This window comes from Gymnoscopelus microlampas (genome assembly GCF_963454915.1).
Source record: "Gymnoscopelus microlampas genome assembly, chromosome: 18".
Taxonomy (NCBI): Eukaryota; Metazoa; Chordata; class Actinopteri; order Myctophiformes; family Myctophidae; genus Gymnoscopelus; species Gymnoscopelus microlampas.
The window spans coordinates 31,241,312-31,256,556 of NC_139955.1; the positions used below are offsets into that span (position 1 = coordinate 31,241,312).

Genomic DNA, 15,245 nt, shown 5'->3' on the forward strand with positions numbered 1-15,245 from the left:
TCACACCAGTCAATCATACACACGTACACACAACTAACTAGAAAATGTGCTCCTCGGAGCACAAGTCTCCGCCAGCAAATATTGGAATTAATTCCAAGATAGGAACTTTTTCTGCTAATATCTCCTGACTAAATGTTAGCTTGGCTGATGGCACTGATGTCACTTCGAAACATGCAATGCAATGTTTCGAAGTGACTCACCTATTTATAGGTATGTATTTCGTCATGCGTCTCGCTAGCCAATCAAAGCACACCCTTTCAACATATTGTCACGTGAAGCTCCACCATGCCTTCGGTCTGGCGGAGACAATAACATCATGCATATCCACGAATACTTGCTTGTGTGACAGCTTTCATTGCAAAAAAAAGGCACACCTCTGCAAGTAGTTAATAACATAAATTAGAAGGGTTATGATAGGAACACTCTGAACAGGAAGGCAGCAAGAGCAGAGCCAGCGCAAATTAAATTAGAAGTGGGAGTAAAAGGAAAGGCAAGTTTATTTAAAGTGCTTTACACAACACCATAAAAGCAATAAGACCAAGTACAAAAGAAAAATGTAATGCTGCTTCTCCATGTTAGAGAAGCAGCATAGGCAGATGATAATGTTATGAATAGAGTCGGGAGAATCACAGAGCTCAGAGAAAGCTATGGAAACTACGATAGATAAAGAAAGACATGTTGTAAAGGATGAAAGCACAAGGGGATTGAGTTCCTCTGACCACCGATCAGGAGTATGTGATAAGAAAAAATGTCTCTGGTGATTCATTTTGGATCAACGAAGATGGTGGATTTGAATTTGCACATATTTCACATGTGTTAAAATTAATTAAATTGGAGTTAAAGCAGCTGATCAAAAATGAATGAGTTGGGCGTCCGCTGGCCTAGCGGTCCAGGCGCATACCACATACGCTGGTAATCCAGCTCGACAGCGTGTCGCGGGTTCGACTCCCGACGACCTTTGCTGTATGTCACCCCCCATCTCTCTCCCCATTTCCTGTCAGCCTACTGTCCTGTCTAAATAAAGCCATAAAAGCCCCCAAAAATATTAAAAAAAATAAAAATGAATGAGTTAACTGTTTAAAACGTAACATGAATTAAATATAATAAAGGTTTAGGGGAATTGTAGACATTCAGGTGGCAAAGGGTACCAGGGGTCTAGGGGTTCGAATCCACCGGGGACCGCGGTGCAGATGGCTTGCTGAGGGTCAACATGAACACAATTGGCCGTGTTTGCTGCGAGGGAAGCTGGGCAGGGAGGGTAATCTTTGTCGCTGAGCTAGCGACACCTACTGGTTGGGGTGCCGCACTGTCAGCAGGGGGTGATGAACAGGAGGAATGCAGGTCCTCCCGGTGGGGGCTCCTCACAACAGCAGTAGAAAACCACAGAAATGTGTGAGAAGGAATTCATTTGCATAACGACTAAGTTAGGAGAAAAGGAGTAAAACTAATTAACTACTCAAATGTTAAAAATGTATATTTATAACTTCTTATTACAAATGTTCCACATGAGTGATTCTGAAGTAGACAAATGCTATTGCCATAATTAATTCCAATTCCATCTGTTCTTGACATACACACGGTTGTCTACAAATGCATGCCCACTTTCTCATTCACACTCAGAGTGGAAAAACGTACCGTTACACGTGTATTTTTTACGTTTTCAGAGTGAAATTAACAGTGTACTGTACATCAACTCAAAATGGCACCAATGTACATTGCATTCACTGTATTTAAAAAGCAGACATGCCAAATACATCCGTAAGTGAGGAGGCTATAATGTATGTAAGTAACCAAATACCCAGGACCATATGGCATTGCCTTACTTTTATTTTATTTATTGTATTGTATTGTATTGTATATTTTGTTGTTTTTGTTTCATTTGTTGTCTATTTCTAAGTCTGCTTCTTGTGTTTAACTTTTCTTTTTGTTTATCTCCTACTTTTCTGTGTTATATTGAAAACTTAATAAACATTGAGTCATAAAAAAAAGCAGATATGCCTGTGTTTGTTTCTGGGTGTATATACTGCATGAATGCCTGGGGATGCAATGAATCCAATGTATGTGTGTGTGTGTGTGTGTGTGTGTGTGTGTGTGTGTGTGTGTGTGTGTGTGTGTGTGTGTGTGTGTGTGTGTGTGTGTGTGTGTGTGTGTGTGTGTGTGTGTGTGTGTGTGTGTGTTGCACTCTATGGAGTATGCTGCCTAATGACAGCTTTGGGACAGAAACAGCACAGAGGAGCCATACGATTAGAGCCTCGTCTAACACTAGTGTGCCAACACTTATGAGCAACGCAACACACTGCGGTGAGCGGAGAAGGCATCAGCGAGGACTGAGAAACACTGAACAAATCCCCAAACAAAACCCAAGATGAAAACAGACAGCAGTGTTCCTGGTTCTTCAAAATGCTCCCATTTCTATTAGTGGAAGCCTCCTCCCACACTGACGCCCTCCATCTCTCTCTCTCTCTTTTACTTATTTAGATTCATCTCCCCTGTCAGTGTGGCAGGTAGTTGTTCTCTCTCTCGCTCTCACTGACTCTCATTCTCTCTCTGTCTGTGTGAGTGTGTGTGTGATGCTCTGTATCACTTTGTCTCTCCCTTTCTTCTCCTGTCTTTCTCTTTCTTCCTCACGGCACTTCCAACTCTGCTGCACTCTCTCCCCCTCTCTCTCTCTCCTCTCTCTCTTCTGTCATCATTGTTTTGCTAGCATTTCCTCCTGACTGCTCTTACCCCAGAGAAGAGCTTGGATTTGACCTCTAAAACCCGGACTGGATTCTGACAGTTTGAGTGGAAGGCTGTTCCACGGTAAGATCACTGGATAAAAGGATAGCTCCGAGCTATGCTGTTCCCTCGTGGTGCCTTGCATGAGCACACACTGGCTCACGTGTTGTGACCATGCTGAGTATGAACCATGGCAATCTGGGAGCCTAAGTATTCAGGTACAACACCACTGATGATGTTATCATCCCACCTACTTGAATTCGTCACCTCCTGATGTTACTATGACCTTCAGAACCAGCCTTGTCGCCAGAGAAAACATTGTCACAGTACGTTTTGCAGAAATGTACAGTGATAAAAAATGTATCCCAAAAACGTTGCATGTGAACGTGGTGCGCATATGAGAACCATGTAGGGTCAATCGTCGATTTTACGTTTTACGCATACTAACGAACCCTAAACCTAAACCTAACCCCTAAACCTAACCATAAACCAACAAGTTGAAATGCAACGAAAATGTAAAAAGTGAAAATGTAATGTTTTTGTGGTCCAGAAACGTTGTCAGACAACGTTTCCTCTGGCGATAGGGTTGTCAGAACACACTAAAAGTAGTCACTGTCTTACAGTGCAGAATTCTGACCCCCAAGCCCAATCTCTCTCACCTACCCCCACAAACCTCACTTGGTTGGGTTATAACTTTGTGACAAGCACGGGATGGGTCGGGCATTGGACGACGGGACAGCAGAAAAGAGAGCAGACCCTGAGCCATCTGGTGAGTCAGTGAGGTGCATCTGAACCCCATTAACCTCTGCCCCATTCCTTTCTCCATTTCCACTTACGTTTGTTTTCCCCAGTGGAGAAAACCATGGAAGCAGCCAACTGTGCTGTGAAAGCCAGGAAAAAAAACCGAATACTGTATATGTATACAAGTCTGATTACTTTTAATTGCTTGCATCTTTGGACAAATTAAGTTAACTTTTTTCTCGTATGACCTGCATTCATCTCCCCTCTAATCCCACCCTTACTTATTTATTCTTATTTTCCTTCTCTACTTTTCTTCCCCACTCCCTCTTTCCTCTGTTACCAGTCTTTACACTCAGCCACCTCATTCCATCAACTAATTTTCAATTATTTCTCTCCTAAATTACCTCTCTCTCTCTCTCTCTCTCTCTCTCTCTCTCTCTCTCTCTCTCTCTCTCTCTCTCTCTCTCTCTCTCTCTCTCTCTCTCTCTCTCTCTCTCTCTCTCTCTCTCTCTCTCTCTCTCTCTCTCTCTCTCTCTCTCTCTCTCTCTCTCTCTCTCTCTCTCTCTTCTTCAAGGTTAGATCGTACAAACCCTGCCTCACCATCTCTCCACCCTCTCCCCAGCAGTCATCATCTCCCCCAATCCCTCTTTTCTATTAATTTCCTTTTTGGCTGAAGTGACTTGTGGGGAGAAGTGGGGAGAAGAAGCTAAATGATCTTGAGAGTTCCTCACAGCCTCTCATTGATGAATGCCTCTCTGTTAATTTCCATTTTAACTCTTTGACTGCCAATGACGAGATTTTGTGTTTTCAGTGGTACGTATATAGAGGCAGGCGAGGCAGGCGGCAACAACAGTAACGGAGTGGGTGTGTGGATACGACGCATGCGCAGTTTGATCTCCCGTTGTTTTTTAAAACGCTAATAAACAGCTGAGATTTGATGAAATTGAGAAACGGGCTTCGCAGTTGCGTTCAGATCGTAATGGTGAATGGCTGTGTGCAAATTCAGATCAATTGAATAGAGAGAGGATGACATTTCACAGACTCTGCGAGCACAAAGGTCTACATCATTTCATATTTCACATCATGAAATAGTGCACAATGGCGCGTTCCCTTCCTGTCTTCCTTCCGGAATAATCAATGAATGCACTGTGGGCAACCTTTTCATTGTGAAAATAAATATACATAATAAATCATTACAAATCTTCTACCTAGTCATAGAAGATCATCAGAGTAAAGGCTGTATAGGGTGCATGAGTGCATGTGTGTAGTACTATCGTCCGAACTATGTATTTGTAAGGCATTTATTGAAAACCAATTACAGAAGTGGGTTGTCGTGCTGCAAAGTGCCCCTATTGGACAGCATCAGTGCTCGGAATCATATTATTGCTGGGGGATAGACAGCGTATTTTCAAGAACTAGAGGGCATACAGACACACACACACACGCACACTCACACTCACACACACACACACACACACACACACACACACACACACACACACACACTTGCACGCGCATCCATGCACGCATGCACACACACATGGACTCATGAAAGCGCACACAAGAAAGAAAGACAGAAAGAAAGAAAGAAAGTAAGAAAGAAAGTAAGAAAGAAAGAAAGAAAGAAAGAATCTACATTCACAGCTCCTTTCATCTACGTATGTGGTCTAGTGTATGAGAAAAGTGTGCATATGATGGGGGCGGCCATAGCTGAGTGGTTAGTGAGCCCGCCTAGGGAGCCAGAGGCCCTGGTTGCCCCAGGTTCGATTCCAGGCCAGCATATGTGTCGATGAAATGAAATTTGTCCCTGAGCAAGACTCTTAACCCCTAATTGCTCACAGGTTCTCATTGGAAACAAGACCGCAAGGACTTTCATGAACAACCTGTTAAAAGGAAATTTATGATTTTGCTTTAATCTATTTCCATCCGTCCATTCATGTGTGAGTGGTAACAGTATGAAACTGGGGATAGAAGTGGTAATCGGCAGTGTGTGTGTGTGTGTGTGTGTGTGTGTGTGTGTGTGTGTGCATAAAGCGGTGGACTCACTTGCGGGGCCCCTAGACAGACACTGGCCTGGTGTTGCAGAACCAGAGCAGCAGCTTGGAGGCAGAGGAGCACCCGCTGGACAGGCAGGAGGAAGACCAGGAGGAGCAACAGGAGGAGAGGAAAGGGGTGGAGGAGAAGGGGAGGAAGATGTTATATGAAGAGAAAGAGGGGGAGAGGGAAGAAGGGAAGAAGGAAGAAGGAGTGTGAGAAATAAGAGGACGACAAAGCGATAGAGGAGTATGAATAAGGAGAAAAGGAAGCGGTAGAAGGAGGCATGTGAAGAGGAGGAGGAGGCGGCAGAGGAAGAGGTAGGAGAAGGAAGAAAAGCAGGAGGGAGAGGTGGAGGGGAGGCAGAGAGACACAGTGGCAGGAGGAGAAGACAAGAAAGAAAAGGTGTGGAGGAAATGGGGAGAAAAAGGAAGAGGGGTGATAAAAGGGAGCGATGAAAATAATAACAAATCAGCAACACGGGGACAGGGAGTGAAGGAGAGGTGAGGAGTGAGGGACGCAGATAGAGGTGGAGAAAGGGTGAGCAATGCCAGAAGAAAGACAGAGAGAGAGAGAGAGAGAGAGAGAGAGAGAGAGAGAGAGAGAGAGAGAGAGAGAGAGAGAGAGAGACAGAGAGAGAGAGAGAGATGGGAAAAACAAGGTTAATTCACACGCAGGTGATTCATTGGACAGAGAGCAAGACAATGCTTCTGATCATTGGCTGTGTGTGTGTGTGTGTGTGTGTGTGTGTGTGTGTGTGTGTGTGTGTGTGTGTGTGTGTGTGTGTGTGTATGTGTGTGTGTGTGTGTGTGTGTGTGTGTGTGTGTGTGTGTGTGTGTGTGTGTGTGTGTGTGTGTGTGTGTGTGTGTGTGTGTGTGCGCGCGCGCGTGCGTGCGTGCAAGTGTGTGTGTGTATATGCCTGTGCATGTGTGCTAGGGGTTTTACAGAATGATCTAATATTCAACCAATCGACTATCAAAACTATTTTACACTTCCACCGACTACACATCGACGTAGAATATTCATTCATATTCATTTCATATTATATTTGATTTTTTTTTAAAGCAGTGGCAATATATCTACAGCATATAAGCAACTGCGGGACCTAATGTTTGGTAATGGTTCTCTTAATAAATTCATGGTTTATTTGTTTTCAAATCATTTCATACTGTACGTACGTGACGTTGTGACATCAGTGGGGGCGGGGCGCTAAAACAGCAGACATGCAGAGAAAAAGAGAAAAGGGCAGAAAAAACATGGCTCAACGCTCAATGTTGACTACAATCAACAGGGTGTTAATAATTTACTTACTGTTGGTGAGTTTATTATGATAGTTTAATAAGTAATGTAACTGGGGATGTTACATCTGGAGTAATCACTCAAGACAGATTCAGAGCTCCGCAGCTGAATCTGTCAGGAGCTCCTGTTACAACGTGTATAGTTAGGAATGTTAGGAATGTACACAAAGACACGTGGACCGGAAGTGGGGGGCTGAGGGCGGGACCTAACGGCCAACATCCTGTTATCCACATTCTATTGGAAGGTCCCCCCAGAGTCAAATAAAAAAGAAACAGCAGAGGGCTCTGTTTTTTCCTTTTTTTTTTACTATGGGTTCCCAGATTGCATCTGGAGTAGCGTCTGGTGGTACAGTCAGTAGCTCAGTGATGCTGTACTCATTCCTGAGTATATCTACAGTTTGGTAGGATGCACTGTAGATATTGTTAACGTTGATCTTGTATATCAAACAGTTTGAGCACGTAATCATAATGCATCATACTGTAGCTTTCTAATGACTGAAGGTGGACATAGATAGACTTGAACAATCATTGTCGGAGTTATTCCATGTTAAATAAATAGAATGAATGAGTCATGATTTCCCTGCAAGCAGTAGTTGCGCTGTTGTGCCTATGATCCCAGAGAAGCTGCTAGGGGTTTTGTCCAATCAGATCTCATTGCTCAAGTAAACAGCCTCTTAAAGCCAATTGATGACTGTTATTTCACCAACCTCCAGAGCTAGTAGCCTGACAGAATACAGCAGCCCCAGCATGTTTTTTGTGTAAAATAGCAACAAGCTCACAACATGTCAATGCAGATCGACTATTTGAACTATTTTAAAATGTTTTTCAAAATAATTAAAACAGCAACAAAGTTTAGGCATAAGGGGTAAGGTGGCACGCAAGATAGCGCCCTTAATATCTTACTGTACCACGTCATGTGCTGTTTATATTTCTGACTAATAATGTATTGTCAATAAAAAAGAAAATCTGATTGCGCTAATATTAGCCTGCAAAGTCAAGTCATCTTTATTTATATAGCACATTTAAAAACAACAGCCGTTGACCCAAAGTGCTTTCCAATCAAGCATGACCAGCAACAACACAATAGCCATATAAAAGCAGAATTAAAAACAAGCAAAGTTTAAACAAGCAACTCACAGTTGCCTAGCATGTGGTACAACAATCATTCAATTAATGCTGCCGCCCAAGTTCATATAAGCATCATAATCTGTTTTTAATGTCCGGAGACTCCTGTCCAGTACAGGCTACAGTACATTTAATTTGGGGTTAGAACCCATTGCGACCGCAAGCCCTTGCTGCAATTGACCCCAGGCAGGGTTCAAACCCACGACCTTCCGCATGAAAGGCGTATGCTCTAAAAGCTACACTACTTCCTTTTTGGCATGATAGATCAAATATAGCCTAGTCAGTCGACCTATCAATGGAGAATCAATGTGTTCGCACTTTGTAATAAATACATTTGAGAGCACATGTTAGGAGTGGGGTCAGACCTCCAACCCCAAGTTTGCTTCCCCACCTTTTTAGGCACCTATGAGATACAATCCTACAATCCGTTAAATCCTGGAGAGGAGAGAGGGAAAGGTCATGAGCCACACTCAAGCCAGGATGTTGCAATGAGGCTGACACACACGTGCACGCGCGCGCAAACATCGTTTGTGTAACGATCATCTGCCCCTGCGCTGCCTGGCTCTGCCCCTGTACTGTGCCCTTCCCTGTCCAGTGTGCCCTGTTGTAACTTTGTCCAGTGTGTCTTCCTCCTGAGCTCCCCAGCGCCTCCCCTCTCCTCTTTGGACTCTGATTGCCTAGAGTGGACTCACCTGCGGGTGTCAGCCGTGCTTAGTTGGCTAATGAGCCTCAAAGATTATACTGTCTATGACTGCTCTCTTTGCTGTATCACGTTGTTTGGTTTCCGTGTATTCCCCTTTGTCCTGTAGTTTGCCCTGTGAGGTGTACCTTATTTGCTATTATTTTAAGTGAAGTCTTGGTTTCCTGCGCTTACTTTAAGTTGAGTTTCTGCATATGGGTCCAAAAACACCCGAGTTCCTGACACTTTTGTATCTCATTTTGGTTGCATTCTGCACCAAGAAATGTGTGTTGTTTATTAAATAGGTGCACTGACATATTTGCTTGTCATTTTAAATGCACTTTGTGTGTCATTATAAAGTGCACATATATTGCACAATGATGGGCAAATAATGGGAGGACATAATAAGCAGATAGGTTTAAGGGAGAATTGCACAAATAGTGGCAGGAAATACAGTACGATAAGTGCGGTTGATTATGAATTGCACTGGATTAATAGAGCCTTACAAGTTCATTGGTTTCAATTTGTACAGGGTTAATTAACAATGAGGATTTTACCGTGTGCGATATCCTGGCAAGTCAAGCTCCTTGCAACTCCAGCCATAAAATAGTCAATTTATACTGATGTCATCTGTGATACAAGCAGTCTTGGAACTAACACTTAACAAACTACAGACAGAGATTCTGTGCATTTATTGTAAGATTGTCACCCCAAATTTGGTTTCTCTCAGCTGGAGTTGCATTATGTTCCTCCAAGTCTTACGGTACTGTATTACTTAATTGCAAGACGTTGTGAGCTTGTAGATCAGCTATTTATCTGTGGAACCGAGTCAAACAAAATCTAATGCCTAAACTCCTACAATTCCAAGTGCTTGTCAGGGTGGGGGGTCCCCAGTTCAAATACGATTATTTTGGGGGGTTGTGGCCTGAAAAGGTTGAGAACCACTGACTTAATTAATCTATTTTGACATTACTGAATTTAGCTTTTCTTATTATTCCTGAGCTGGTTGAGGACTCTAAATTTCATCCAAATTCCACAGTACTAGGGGTGTGCCGATATATCGTCCTGCGATATATCGCGATATGTTTTCGTGACGATATGTATCGTTTTGAAAAAAAAAAAAAAAAACATTTTATTTTATGTTTTGCAATCATAATAATGCAAAAACAGAAGTATTTGTTTGTATTTGCTTCCCCCCCATATATTTTCATAAGCCCCCCCCCCCATATATTAAAAAAGTGCCATAAATCGTATTGTATCGATATCGTATCAATGTCGTGAGCCCGATATCGTATCGTTTCATGAGATGAGTGTATCGGCACATCAGTGGTGTGTTCTACTGTGGTACGCTGTATACGCCGTATGGCCTGCAGATTTTTTTCGTCGCCACCGTATACATCCAAAAACAGTTCGAAACGGCGTATCTGATACGTTGATATGCATCTGATACGATGCACCCAGGAGTGGCTGGGCTGGGGAGGCGCAGCAATACAAACAGCAAGAATGTGGTCTGACTAGTCTAACTCTGAGTTGATGGCTTATTGTGTGTGGCTATTGTTCTTGAGGTGATAATTAATGGCTGCTGGCGACGGAATTCACACATTAACTCAACGACCCGCCATTCACTTCATTGAACGCAGGTCACTTAATTGAGTACTTCATTAGTATTCAAATTGCCCGTCATAGCACAGCAAAATCTTGAATCTTCAATACTGTTTGTGTCTTCAATGCCAAGTTAATACTATTCTGTAATAGATAGAGGAATGCTAGCTGTTAACACTGCTATTATATCTGATAAGCCAAACCAGCATTTATTTATAACAATCCTTGCACTATTCTATGGTAATAATCCATGCTTTGCATTAAAAATGAATCTAAGGCTAAAAGCAGCTCCGAAGTGGTTGACTTACAGGGTGATCAACATTAGAAACAGTAGAAAATCAGTACAAAGCATATTGTAAATTTGTAATTGTCAGTGTTACTGTGAAACTGGGCCAGAGTGGGCCTGGCCGAGTTTGTGCGGGGCATAAACGCGTGGGAAGCGCGCGCAACTTTTTTTACATGAATTAATTATATACGGGCGTGCGTGCCGTGCGTGTGGGAGGAACTAGTGAGGGAATAGTTATAGAATACCCTCCAAAAAAAATCTAGAACACACCACTGTGGCACACCCCTACACAGTACCCTTTAAGCTCCATTTAAAATGCAGAATGAGACTATAAAGTAGGCGCATGCACTGATTGTGTAATTAGCCGCTGCTGCCTCAGTAAATCGGACGATAATTTCATGCACCCTGAGAGCGTAAATTGCACTAAAGGCAAACAGCAATTTGTTGTGTGCCTTTGATATACAGACAATTGGGCCTGATTGAATATATGTTTGGAAAAGCACAGGACAGTCTGACAGATTCATCTGGATGCTAACTTCAGTACGGAGCGTTTTCTTACAGCGTGGTCCCACAGAGGTGAGCCGTCTATACAGTATGTGTCTGTCTGTGGGTCTGGAGCTAATCTCGCAAATAGATGATTGTTGTTAACAAACTGCACAGTATAAGCTCATGTGTGTATAGTACTATTTTACAGTACAGTTTTTAGAATGTTGACAATGTTTCAGAAAATGTGACCAAACAAACAAATAAATAAACAAACAGGTCTATATTATCACTGGTGTGGATATCCCATTGATATTCAACGACCATGTTCACTCCCCTTGGAAACTGAGGACAGGCAAAATGTAAGTAGATCAGTACATCAAAGTGCCACATCAATACCAGAAGCTCTGTCATCTTGCTCTCTCTTATGCACCTCTCTATCAACCTCACTACCTCGACACCCTACATCAAACCACTATTTGTCGTCTCTTTGTCTCTCTCACACACACACACACACACACACACACACACACACACACACACACACACACACACACACACACACACACACACACACACACACACACACACACACGCGCGCGCACACAGCGGGAAAGGCCGGCAGTACCAAATCTGATGCTTTCCAAATAAAATGTAATGAGCATGACCCGAATCTATCTCTATTTCTGATATAAATCTACATGCCTGGAGCGGACATAGAAATGCCCAAACACTCATAACAAAGACTAACTGATGTGATGTTTGCAGATGCCAGTGGTGTGTGAGCACTGGCATCTGCGATATGGATGTACGTGCGGTCAATCGGAGTTGACAGTATCGCAGAGGCAGCGAGCCACACGGTACGTACCCAGGATGCCTTCCTCACTCACACAGCTTCCTGTTTTGATGTTTCTGTTTGGTTTTGTTTGGGTCTGCAGACAATGCACTCCAGACAGTCTACTACGACACACACACACACACACACACACACACACACACACACACACACACACACACACACACACACACACACACACACACACACACACACACACACACACACACACACACACACACACACACACACACACACACACACAGTACTCATACACACAGTACTCATACACACAGCTGTACCCGCACAGACACACAGGCTGACAGAAACAAATGGATGGAGGAAATGCAAATCCACATACGCGCGGATAGAGACACAAAGACACAAATACAGATATAAACAAAACACACACAGGAACACAAATGTGATAAATACACAGACACTCGAAGCACAGACTGGGTGTGTGGCATTGCTTCAGATCCATTATAGAGGAACCAAACAAACATTGTTCTTTTCCAACGGGAGGGAGTGAGTGATATCAGGAAGTTGATGAGACGCCACATGCTCAGAACGGATCTGTTAGGCAATCTAAACAACCATGGAGGTCAAATACCTTAACTCTATGAGCAGTATTTAGAGCGATCTATGGCACATGGTCTATAACGCAGGGCACAATTACGACGGGTGTGTGTCCAACTCCAATTGTTAATCCCCAGCCAGAGCTCTGAGGTCCGCTGACCTGCTGTTGCTGGTAGTTCCTAAAGCAAACAAAAAAGCAGGGGTGGCCGCGCTTTTGCTGCTGCCGCTCCCAGGCTCTGGAATAGCCTGCCCTTTCAGATTAGATCGGCACAGTCCATTGAGGTTTTTAAATCCCTACTCAAGACTCACTTCTTCTCCCTTGCTTTTAATCACTTGTGAGTGTACATAACTACATACTTATGCATTTTTCTTAATTTCCTTTTTGTCTTATGCATGCTGGTGCACGAGTATACTCTTAGCAAGTTTTTAAAAAAAAATTATTTGATGTTTGTTCATTCTGTGAAGCACTTTGGTCAATCTCTGGTTGTTTTAAACATGCTATATAAATAAAGTTTGATTAATTGATTGATTGAATGATGGATTGATTGATTGAATTGTGGTAGTTAAACGCCACATTACCTGAGCATGTAGGAAGAGAGAGGAAGAGAACAAAAATATTCCAAAGTGAGCAACAGAAAAAGGAACGGAATAAGAGAAAGGGAGGGTGAGAGAGAAAGACAGACAGAGAAACCACATCTGCCTGAGTGATCAGAATTGCACACCGACACTGTGTCTAGATTATGTCATAGCTAAACACAGGAACAGCTTATCAAATGTCTTGTAAAAGTATTACATGTTACTTAATAGACTATTTGATACTTCATACAGTATATTTAGTGATACCATGCTCCGAGGATATTAGATCGTAGAGTTTTACTGTAATTGAGTCATTGAGTCCACAGTAAAAATGCTATTCTCAACCAGGGCTGCTGTCATTTTATACCGATCCCCAAGAGAGTAAGCGCAACATGTTTTTTTTTCCGGAAGACCACAGGCTGAAAGAAAAAATCACACCCAGTGTGAAGAGAGTGGTGCCTGCAATCAGCCGCAGCTGTTGAGGTCATGCTGAGGTCGTGCTCATACGGACACCCACCCGGACACCCACCCGGACATAACATACGGACAGACAGACAGACACCCACACGGACAAAGTCATGTATAGGAGTGGTTGGCACCACTCAAAAATCCTACTGGGCATGGATTATATAGGAATATAGGAATAGGTATATAGAAGTAAATATTGGTTTCTTTGGTTTTGATGTATGCTTTTTTAGCCCTGCTATATGTCAGTCGGTCACTACTAGCTGGACTGCCAAGGAATTAGCTGTGTGCCTTCATGCTCCGCAGAGGGTGAACCCTACTGATTTTTGTGACCCCATGGTCTTTTCTATAGCACCTGCTGTATATACAATAACCCCCCCCCCCTCCCTTCAATTACAATCTGCCTTTAACAACTATTTTAAATCAATTTTAAGTTGAGTGCACGGTAATAAGGATGACAATGACAGTTGGTTTATGCCACTTTGGCCTCGTTAGTTATAAGGAGAGGAAGAGCCTCTAGAGGCTGCTAGTGGGGCTCTTGTCTTGTTATACTATTATTACAACTACAGTAAGAATCACATTTATTCAATTATCTAATTTACATTTTATGAACATAGAAGTGACACATACTGTGCCATCTAAAGTGACTATTTTAGTCTTTTTTCTTAAGAATCTTATGATTTTTGAATGTCTCAGAGCGTGAGTACCCAGGAGGTAACTATGGTAACTGTCATTGCTACGACCATTTGCTTGGCCAGGAGCCTAGAAACAGAGATGGACATTCTCCAGCTAGACTCTGGGCAGTGTGTGTGTGTGTGTGTGTGTGTGTGTGTGTGTGTGTGTGTGTGTGTGTGTGTGTGTGTGTGTGTGTGTGTGTGTGTGTGTGTGTGTGTGTGTGTGTGTGTGTGTGCGTGCGTGCGTGCGCGTGTGCAACTGTGCGTGCATACTCATGTGTGTGTGTGTGTGTGCACACATGTTTGATGTTAGTGTGTGTATGTGCGAGTTTACAGGTGTGTGAATCTCTGTGTGTATATAAACACATATTATGTGTTTACGCAGGAGAAACTGTAAGTCTGATAATCCCCAAAACAAACCAGCATGATGATGTGTGTGCATGTGCGCGCGCGTGCATGTGTGCGTGTTGGCTCCTTTGGTTATTGCCTCATATATCTGCCATATTAGCCTTGGAAGTGATGCATGAAGCTAAGTTGGTCCAAGAAACGACACCCTGCTGTGATAAAGTGCACCAAGTCCTCCCACTGTGTGTGTGTGTTTGTGTGTGATAACTTTAACTATGACTCCCGTTCCCTACACACAGCAAATAAAAGAGTGACGCACACCTATGTGCACACGTGTTTGTGTGTGCGTCAATGTGTGTTCCTATTTTTGTATTGCTTAATTCCCCATACATACAGAAAACAAACCACGCTACAGGTGTTGAGTAGGTGTATTTTTCAAGGCTTGCCCTTTCTACTTTAGTTTAGTTTCTTAGCACATTATTATAAAAAATATAGAAACGATACATATCAAAGAAAACAAGTTACTGTGCGAGGAAAGGAATAACATTAATTCATTTAATTAAATTCATTAAATAACATAGCTTAAAAGTTCAAAAATAACAAATAAAAGAGTAGAAGTTTACAAGAGGAGCAGCAGTGCAATAAAGAAATAAAAACACAAAAAAAGAAAAGAAAAAACGAATTTGTAAAGATTAAATAAGAGTAAGAGTAAATTCAAATCATCTCTTTGCCTTCTCGGGGTCCGTAAGCCCCTCACAATTTCCGTTAAGCACGTTCCATCAAAGGCTCATCTGAAGCTCACAGC

At 42.7% G+C, this 15,245-nt stretch overlaps 1 protein-coding gene across 1 annotated transcript in view; it reads right to left on the minus strand.

Moving 5' to 3' along the window:
* htr4 (5-hydroxytryptamine receptor 4) overlaps positions 1-15,245 on the minus strand; it is a 175,233-nt gene that overhangs the window by 22,458 nt on the left and 137,530 nt on the right. The window contains exons 7-8 of the mRNA XM_084041117.1: positions 6,672-6,702; positions 5,506-5,580 (exon numbers count right to left, since the gene is read on the minus strand). Coding sequence (XP_083897243.1) covers positions 5,506-5,580; positions 6,672-6,702 — 106 coding nt within the window. The remainder of the gene's footprint in view (positions 1-5,505; positions 5,581-6,671; positions 6,703-15,245) is intronic.